Below are 10,410 nucleotides of genomic sequence, written 5' to 3'. Positions count from 1 at the left end.
GTGTTTGAAATTTTCTTGAAAATTTGAGAATTTGCTATTCATATTTGAAGCCTCCTAGTGTCCAAAAAAATGTAAAGGAGGTTGAAATAATGATTGCAACATAAAGTAGACATATGGTCTTTGTTAGTTATTAACTATTTTGAGTGGTATGTTTATTTGTCTCACAAGCAGAAAATGTGACATTTTGCAAATTGCAAAATTTTCCATTTTTTCACGACATTTTGGTATTTTTCACAAAAAAACACAGACTGTATCGACCCAAATTTACCACTAATTTGAAGTACAATGTGTCACGAGAAAACAATCTCAAAATCACTGGGATAAGTAAAAGCAAAAAAAAGTTATCCCCACTTAAGTGAAACATGTCAGATTTGAAAAAAATGGCTCTGTCAGGAACGCAAAAACTGGCTCTGTCAGGAAGGGGTTAAATAACAATTTCACAAACATTTTGCACCTAGCTGTTCATTCATCTTGCACACTATAAATATTAAATAATCCATGCTGCATTTACTGTAGTTTTCCTTGTTTTTTTTTTTTTTTTATTAAAACCTAATTGAAGTTTCAAATTTCAACCCATATTAAAATTTCATTGATCAAAGCATATTCTATGTTTGAAATGACCTTTTTGTTTTCATTTTCACATTTTGTAGCTGTACAATAGTTACCCCTCTGTGGTCCGCTGGCTTCCCGGGAGTCACAAAGATATTTTTGAAAACATCAGTAAGACACGAGAGTTTATAATAAAGACATTTCTAAACCAGGTGAAAGAACCGGACGTAAACGATCAGAGGAATCTCATTGAGTCATTTCTCGTGAAGCAACAAGAGGTACAGTACATATTGCGTTTATGTGCACTGTTGGCTGTGTACCATACTAGCAGGATTTCTGGGGGTACAGTGTGTATTACAATTATATGATTTCCTTCCTTTCAAATCAAGATGATACAGAATACAGAATGACTATTATACCAGGTAGTGCATACTGTATGTGTGAGTCAGCATTGGCTAGAAAGCAAACACAACAAATGCACAATTGATTATATTAATAATTAATAAACAATAAAATCTATACATTTGTAAAGATGGAGTGGGGGTGGGAAGGGGTAAAGAGGTTATTCAAGATGATCGATTATCAAACGACGGCTCGTGCTTATTTTTTCTGTGAGCGACCGGAAAAATTGCGACATGGCCCAGGCGTTTTCAGGGCGGATCTGTGACGTCAGCTCCAGCCTCAATCAGCCGGTCTCTGTTGCAAAGTTGTGGAAGGGTAAGGGTTACGCACACCTGCACAAACTGGAAAAATCATTCGAGGGTGAGTGAGTTGCGAATAGATTTTCTGCTGGCTGACGATATTTTCTCGTCATTCGCAGACTTGCACAGGACAGATTTTCACACTGTCTCTGCAAATTCGAACAGCAGCAACCAGGTTGGAATCATTCCCATAGTTCAGTACAGGCATGTCCACACAAATGCCATTCATGCAGACCAGCAATTATGTTTGGATGCTTATATTTTGAACATGGCTGTTTCAATTAAACACTGATAATAATATACTGATTAAGCATTGTGACTTTTTTTGTCATATCAAATTACATTTAATGATGTTCTGTCTTTGTAATCTTAAATCAAATATTTTTTTTTCATATAGGCTGGATTTGGAAAACTCTAATTCTATGGGTATACAAGGAATTGTTCAATTTAGCAGTAACTGAGCTTACATTTGGGTGCTCTTTCATTTTAAGATACGAAACAGACATACTGTACAGATATATAAAGTGAAAGAGATTTCTTAACATGAAACCAGAATCAGGGATAGCAAGTGTCCTTTTCTGCTGTTTGCGGTAGGGCAGAAGGTATTGACCATTAATGAACCTGGGTTTTTTCTTAGACTTGATGCATTTTTTAAATATTTGATTGCAGGGAAAGGCAGAATCGACTTTGTATTATCATGATCAGAACCTAGTTGAGCTGGTCCACAACCTGTTTGCTGCTGGGATGGAGACAACCGCGACAACTCTTAGATGGGGCCTCCTTCTCATGCTGAAATACCCCGAAATCCAAAGTAAGAAATGAGTATGGCAAATAATATGTTCAATTGATATACAATAATAGCATTGTATTAGTCAGTTATAGGTACTGTGATGTACGACCATGTTGTGGAGTCATCGTTATACATTGTTATCATTCAGTAGGCATCTTCTTTTTACTTGGTAGAAAAAGTGCAAAATGAAATAGAGAGAGTGATTGGATCAGCCCAGCCACAGACAGAGCACCGGAAGCAAATGCCGTACACCGAAGCCGTTATCCATGAAATCCAGCGCTATAGTGACATTATCCCGAGTAACTTACATCACGCAGCTTCTCAAGATGTCACATTTAGGGGGTATTTTATCCCAAAGGTGGGTGACGTTTCATAAAATAAATATTCTCATTACGCTGTACAGAGGTGTCACTAGGGTTGGTGTCACCCGGTGTATTAACTCATGGCTTTTACCTTGCCTCCAGGCTACATTGATGAACTTACCCAATGATCTGTTGGTTTTTACAGTGAGCATTGATGCTTCGTCTGATGATCTGATGATCTTTGTCTGTTCTCCCCACAGGGGACCGTTGTTCTCCCAATTCTGTCGTCTGCACTGAGGGATAAAGCCTACTTTGAGAAACCAGAAGAGTTTTACCCAGAACATTTCCTCGATTCAGAAGGAAACTTCAAGAAGAACGAAGCTTTCATACCGTTCTCATTGGGTAACTTTCATTCTAAGAATATTTTCTTATGCTACCACCGATAAATCATTTCAGATTTTGGTACTTGTGTACTAGCATGGCGCCCCGATAATTAGTCGCCAGATTTTTTAATCGAATAGCATCGGATGCCATACACCCGATGGCATGCGATGCAATTTTAACTCATATTCGATATTAAATTGTATAAGCACCCTAATGGGTGCTTTTAAGCACCCTAATGGGTGCTTACAATGCTTAAATGCACCCCCACGCCACCCCCCAAGTATAAACGTGAACCCGAAGAGTGGCGAGCGCAGCAAGCCCACAAGGGGCGGTGGTACGTGTCCTACTACCTTTTCATACCCCCACTATCCACGTCGGCATGGAGTTGAGAATAGAAAGTGTGGCGAGCGCAGCGAGCCACCGAGCCCGAAGCGTGGCGAGCGCAGCGAGACCGCAAGGGGCGGTGGTACGCGTCCTATGACCTTTTCATACCCCCACTATCCACGTCGGCGTGGAGTTGAGAATAGAAAGTGTGGCGAGTGCAGCGAGCCCGAAGCGTGGCGAGGGGACGCGGATACCTGTGAAGCCCGCGAGGGGGCGCGGATACCTGTGAAGGTATCCACGTCCCCTCGCAAGGCTTGCTGCGCTCGCCACGCTTCGGGCTCGGTGGCTCGCTGCGCTCACCACACTTTCTATTCTCAACTCCACGCCGACGTGGATAGTGGGGGTATGATAAGGTCGCAGGACGCGTACCGCCGCCCCTCGCGGGCTCGCTGCGCTCACCACGCTTCGGGTTTACGTTTATACTTGGGGGTGGCGTGGGGGTGCATTTAACCATTGTAAGCACCCATTAGGGTGCTTATACAATTTATAATCGCATCGCATTCTATGGCATTGTATGCCATATACAATGGCATACAATTTTAAAATTGTATGCCATTGTACAACATCGGCCGATATCGCGTCTCATCGCATACCATCGCATGCGATATGGTCTGCGATGCGATGGGCGCCGTGATAGTACACAAGTACCCAGATTTTAAACATTGTAGTAATAAAATGGAAATAATTTTGGATGTAAATACATTACTCGTATTTTGGTATCAGTATATAATAGGATACACAAATCTACGTTTATCATCTGAAGAAAAATATTTATATATATATATATATATATATATATATATATATATATATATATATATATTAAGAACAAAGGATTCACGAGTAAATATACCTGTGCAAGAAACAGAGTTTTTTTCTAAAAAATAATTATTTATTAAAAATGTGCACAATAGCACAGCACAGAATTCTTAATAATACAAACAGTGAAGCATATACATAGAGAAAAGGAGAGATAAATATATATGACCTTTATAAAATTACTCTATTAAAAAATAATAAATATTCCTGTTACTTTAAAAAGAGAATAACTTATCTAGTGGAGGAGTCAGCAGGCAGTACCCAACGCTTTTCGTCTATTAGACTTCATCAAGAGGCCCTACGGGCAGTACTATTTTTCTGGAAAAATAGGACCAGGATCTCCAGGTCTGGGGGTGGATCAATTAAATAAAAATAGATAAAGAAAGAGAGAGAGATAGAGAGAGAAAGAGAGATATAGAAACATAGAATTTGACGGCAGATAAGAACCATTTGGCCCATCTAGTCTGCCCCTTTTTTTACCCTTCAGGTAATCTCAACCCTTTTTAATCCTTATTTCTTTGTAAGGATATTCATATGCCTATCCCAAGCATGTTTAAATTGTTCTACTGTATTTGCCTCTACCACCTCTGATGGGAGGCTATTCCACTTATCCACTACCCTTTCTGTGAAGTAATTCTTTCTAACATTTCCCCTGAACCTACTTCCCTCCAGTTTCAGTGCATGTCCTCGTGTTCTATTACTTCTTTTCCTTTGAAGAAAATTTCCCTCCTGTACTATGTTAAAACCCTTGATATATTTGAAGATTTTTATCATGTCCCCCCTTTCCCTTCTCTGCTCCAAACTATACATGTTAAGGTATTTTAGTCTTTCCAGGTAAGTTTTGTGATGTAGGCCATGCACCATTTTAGTTGCCCTTCTTTGTACACTCGCTAATGTATTTATATCCTTCTGAAGATATGGTCTCCAGAACTGGACACAGTATTCCAGATGAGGTCGTACCAATGACCTATAAAGTGGCATTATTACATCTTTTTTTTCTGCTACTGATTCCTCTCCCTATGCAACCAAGCATCTGACTAGCCTTCCTCATTGCTTTGCTACATTGCTTTCCTGCCTTTAAGTCACTTGAAACAGTGACTCCTAGATCTCTTTCCTCCTCAGTCGTTTCCATTATATTACCCTTGATACTATATTGAGCCTTTGGTTTTTTGAGTCCCAAGTGCATAATTTTGCATTTTTTAGCATTAAACTGTAGTTGCCATGCTCTTGACCAATTATCAAGTTTACTTAGATCATCAGTCATTTGATTTACCCCTACTGGTGTGTCTACTCTGTTGCAAATCTTTGTGTCATCTGCAAAAAGGCATACTTTCCCTTCAAGACTTTGCAATGTCACTAACAAAGATATTAAAGAGCACTGGTCCAAGTACAGATCCATGGGGTACTCCACTGGTAACATGTCCCTCCATAGAATGCACTCCATTTACTACAACTGTCTGTTTCCTATCCTGCAACCAGGTTCTTATCCATTTAATTGTTTTATATTCCAATCCCACATTTTCAAGTTTATTTAGCAGCCTGCGATTTGGGACAGTGTCAAATGCCTTACTAAAGTCTAGATATGCCACATCTACAGTCCCCCCTTCATCTAGTATTTTGGTCACGGAGTCAAAAAAGTCAATGAGACTTGTTTGGCATGATCTCCCTGCAGTAAAACCATGCTGTTTTGGATCCTGTAAGTTAAGATATTCCACTTTTCTTTCTTTTAATAGTGTTTCCATTAATTTCCCTACTACTGCTTTAAGGCTCACTGGTCTGTAGTTACTTGCTTCTTCTTTGCTTCCTCTTTTGTGCAGTGGAACTTTGCTATTGTATTTAGAAACTAAGGTACAGTACTTACAGTTGACTTTAAAATAAAACTTATCTTATGGAAAGTACATTTTAGCCTAGAACAGGTTCAGAACCCAGTTTCTGATGATGTCATATTTCATTAGAGGTTCAGTAACTGAGTTCCTGCTGGTTCCTGCTGAAAAATAGCACTGGATACGGGACCACACATACCCGCCTTTCCGCTGTCCATCCGCTGACGTCATCTCCTAAAGATTATTCAGCAGTGGGTACACCAAATCACCAAGACAACGGCATCAGACACTTACAGCTATAGAAAGTATGACTTAATCATGTTAAGGGAATAAATAAAATAAATCAAAAAGAGAAGTAACAGCATATGGTTACAGCTAATGAGTTCCTCATATATCGCAGCAACAACACCAAAAACTCAATAAAAGAGTAACTAAATAGATTAGTAAAGTTCCTCATCACATCAATAAAAGGGGCAGTACTCAGTATAGAGAGGAACACTTATTTATCTATATACCGAAAGTTAAATTTAGTCATTAAGATTTTTAGGTGATATAACATCTAAACTATGGACCAACTTGAACTTGTACCTCATATAGAAGGTGGAACGCAATCGATCATCCTTTATCGTAGGCTGTTTAGTGGATGTTTCTGTTTTAAAAAATGTCGGACGACCTGTCAGTTTGTCCTGTCTGGTGATACCTTGGCTTCATCCATCCTCATACGGGAAAGCTGTTTAAAATACCTCTTTAATTGTTCTTCATATTTTGTAGTGTATCAAACTATATTTCTTTGTAGCTTGAGCTACATTCTGGAGGCAAAATTGAAGAACAATTTAATGAGCGTATGGTTCTTCATAGAAAGGCCATTCCTGCCGCCATGCCAGTAGTAAAAGTGACCAACCGGGAATGTTCTCCTTAGGCTCTTATACCTAGTACATACTATTGCAGTAGGTCTTCCACCTCGCTTTCTCCCCAAACTCCACGCTCTTCTCCATAATTTTGTCTGGAATGGTAGAAAACCCAATATACAGATGAAGCCACTCTCAACTTTTTTCCTTATGTCATGGCTCACCATAGCTCACCATGGCTATCCTATTGTTCTCAGCAGCAATACAATACATATAACAATACAGTAGGGGATTAGCAGAGTCATCCTATTACTCATTTATTCCTATTAAAGGGCTAAATTAGGAAGGCTCCAGCTGTATAAATATAAGACTCTGTCCCACCAGAGACTCAGGAGAGGCAAACAGCTAATGAGATGAACCTGCCTATGCTCATTATTATTATGTGGTTATGAACCATGTAATACAGTAGTTGTTGCTTTAAGTCACATTCACTAGCAGTTTGCAGGTTTCATTATATCCTATTAATGTCTCAACTAGGTAAAAGAAGCTGCGCTGGGGAGAAACTGGCCAAGACAGAGCTGTTTGTGTTCTTCACGACCCTTCTACAGAACTTCGTATTCCAGGCTCCACCTGGAGCTAAACTGGACCTCACCCCCGCAATTGGTTTTATCAATTCACCCTTACCTCATGAAATGTGCGTCATACCTCGTAGCTGAGCACGTTTACAGCTGCATTATCTTATAATGGGGCCTACACACATGCCGATTTTGTTCCATTTTCTAAGCGATTTAGCAAGGTCGCTTAGAAACTAAGCATACATCGGTGTGTGTGTGGGGGCTAAACCGATATAGATGCGCGGCCCCGCGCGTCTAAATCGCATTAAGATGAAGAATGAGCATGTCTCATCAATCTAGCAAAATCGTTTAGCAAGACCCTGCATATCGGGCGCCTTTTGTGTGGTGTCAATCTGGCATGCTTAAATCGCTAAGCAGAATCGCTGAGGCATATCGTTGACACGTTTTGCACGTTCTAAGCAATATAGATGATTTTGTGCTCAAAGGAAATCTGCTATGCTAAATCTGGCATGCTATATCTCTGGCCAAAATCGGGATGTGTGTAGGCCCTATAAGATCTGTCATAATTGTTATGAATCTCAACAAAATCAGCAGAGAATTAAAAAAACGCATTGTAGAATACTTTTTGTAAATTTTTACTGTACATGTATAATTATAGTGCTATAAATTTGACAAGCAAAATGTTCATAATTAATCACACTACAACCATTACTAATGGGGTGTGCACCTGCTTAGATTTTGACAAGTTTTCTAGAAACAAAATCTAATTGAGATGTGGGGGACATTTAATAGAAGGCGATTTTTTTGCACTTTCAAAATTGCCCATTATCGCACTTTTTTAATATTGCATTTTTGTCGCGAATTCGCATACTTAATGAGGTTCGTATTCTGGGAAGAAAATTGTGATTAAGTGCGATAATGGGCAATTTTTAGGCATGAAAATGTGCAGATTTGAAGTAATGTGCGATTTTGTGTTTATAAAAAATTTAAATAAAATGGTGTGAGGTCCCCCCTCCTGAGCATAACAAGCCCCGGGCTCATTGAGCCGGACCTGTTCCCAAAAATACGGGGGACAAAAAGCATAGGGGTCCCCCGTATTTCTGAAACCAGCCCCGGACTCTTGGACCGGTCCTGGTTCCAAAAATATGGGGGACAAAAAAAATCTGGGGGTTCCCCGTATTTTGAAACCAGCACCGGGCTCCAGCAGCCCACGGTGTCATGCCACAGCCGGGGGACACTTTTTATAAGGTCCCCCAGCCGAAACATGAGCACCGTGGCTGGTCAGCCTTGGACGGGGCCCATTAATGCCCTGCATGCTGGCACTTGTAGTTCTCTTGCATAAATCAATGTAACGTATGTGAGATTTAACCCCATCAGGCCGGCGTCCACTATCCACGGACGCCGGAGACAGCCCCCGGCTTCAGCCCTAGATGGGTGAAGCCTGGGAAGGGGACCCCTTTATTGGGGGGTCCCCCCTCCTCCAGGTACCCCGTCCAAGGCTGACCAGCCATGGTGCTCATGTTTCGGCTGGAGGACCTTATATAAAAAGTGTCCCCTGGCTGTGGCATGACACCACGGGCTGTTGGAGCCCGGTGCTGGTTTCAAAATACGGGGGACCCCCAGATTTTTTTGTCCCTCGTATTTTTGGAACCAGGACCGGCTCAATGAGCCCGGGGCTGGTTATGCTCAGGAGGGGGGACCCCACCCCATTAAAAAAAACAAAAACACTTTAACACATTTTTTAACACAGGACCATGCACAGATCACAATAACCCGTGCAGGGTTCTGCCCAATTCGCCTGTCAGAGCCTGGTCTAAATGTTTTGCGATTTTTAGACACATTTTCCCGAATTCGCATCTCATTAAATATGTGAATTGTATACTTTTCAATGGGAAAACATCTGAATGCGAGTTCCGGCGCGACTAAAAATCGCACTGTCAGAAAGTGTGATTTTGCAGCAAAATCGCCGTTTTTCCCCGTTTTTCGCATCTCATTAAATATGCGAATTCAGGAAAAAAGGCGATTTCGGCCGTTTTGGCGCAAAAATCACATTTTCGCATCTCATTAAATCTCTCCCCAAATGTTTTTTAGATGCTTTTGATCCACAATCGATGACGATGCACTCTCGTTTTGTCTATATCGAATAGAAAAATAGGCTGTGCAGGCAAGACTACAGTATATCCAATACAATATGTTAAATTGAATGTGTACACTGTGTCTTTTGATTCAATCCCAATCCGATTTCGAACCGCGTCATCCAGCCACACCCCGGCCTCCAATTTTCTTCATTTGACTGCCATGGAGCTGCAAAAGTAGGACACACCTGAGGTAAATTGATTGCACATCGAATCAGAATCGAAACTTCTGTTTATCCAGTCCCTTTCTGTTTCTTCAGTCCCATTCTGTTTCTCCTGTCCACTCCTGTTTCTCCAGTTCCATTCTGTTTCTCTGGTCCCATTCTCTTTCTCCAGCCACCTTCAGTTTCTCCATTCTCCTTCTGGTTCTACAGCCACCTTCTGTTTCTCCAGTTCCATTAGGTTTCTAAAGCCACCTTCTGTTTCCCCAGTCCCCTTCTGTTTCTCCAGCCACCTTCTCATTTTCCAGTCCCCTCCTGTTTCTCCAGTCCCCTCCTGTTTCTCCAGTCCCCTTCTGTTTCTCCAGCCACATTCTGTTTCTCCAGTCCCCTTCTGTTTCTCCAGCCACCTTCTGTTTCTCCAGCCCCCTTCTGTTTCTCCAGCCAACTTCTGTTTCTTCAGCCAACTTCTGTTTCTTCAGCCAACTTCTGTTTCTTCTGCCAACTACTGTTTCTTCAGCCAACTACTGTTTCTTCAGCCAACTACTGTTTCTTCAGCCAACTTCTGTTTTTCCAGACAATTTCTGTTTCTCCAGTCCCCCTCTGTTTCCCCATTCCCCTTCTGTTTCTCCCACCCCTTTCTGTTTCTCCAGTCACCTTCTGTATCTCCAGCCACCTTCCGTTTCTCCAGTCCTTTACGTTTCTCCAGTCCCATTCTGTTTCTCCAGTCCCATTCTGTTTCTCCAGTCCCATTCTGTTTCTCTAGTCCCATTCTGTTTCTCCAGTCCAATTCTGTTTATCCAGTCCCCTTCTGTTACTACAGTCTCTTTCTGTTTATTCAGTCCCCTTCTGTCTCTCTGGCCACCTTCTACTTCTACAGTCCCCTTCTGTTTTTCCTGCTCCAGTACATCAGTTTCTCTCTAACCCCCTTCTGTCATAGGG

General features: G+C 41.2%; 1 protein-coding gene across 1 annotated transcript in view; it reads left to right on the top strand.

The window, feature by feature from the left end:
- LOC146062795 (cytochrome P450 2K1-like) overlaps positions 1-8,170 on the top strand; it is a 16,116-nt gene extending 7,946 nt beyond the window's left edge. The window contains exons 3-7 of the mRNA XM_083174811.1: positions 651-827; positions 1,920-2,061; positions 2,214-2,398; positions 2,603-2,744; positions 7,138-8,170. Of these exons, the coding sequence (XP_083030937.1) occupies positions 651-827; positions 1,920-2,061; positions 2,214-2,398; positions 2,603-2,744; positions 7,138-7,316 (825 nt within the window). The 3' untranslated portion in view covers positions 7,317-8,170. The remainder of the gene's footprint in view (positions 1-650; positions 828-1,919; positions 2,062-2,213; positions 2,399-2,602; positions 2,745-7,137) is intronic.
- Positions 8,171-10,410: the final 2,240 nt, after the last annotated feature.

This window comes from Crinia signifera, chromosome 3, assembly GCF_055691185.1.
Source record: "Crinia signifera chromosome 3, ASM5569118v1, whole genome shotgun sequence".
Lineage (NCBI taxonomy): Eukaryota > Metazoa > Chordata > Amphibia > Anura > Myobatrachidae > Crinia > Crinia signifera.
This window is presented reverse-complemented; position numbering and strand designations above follow the sequence as displayed.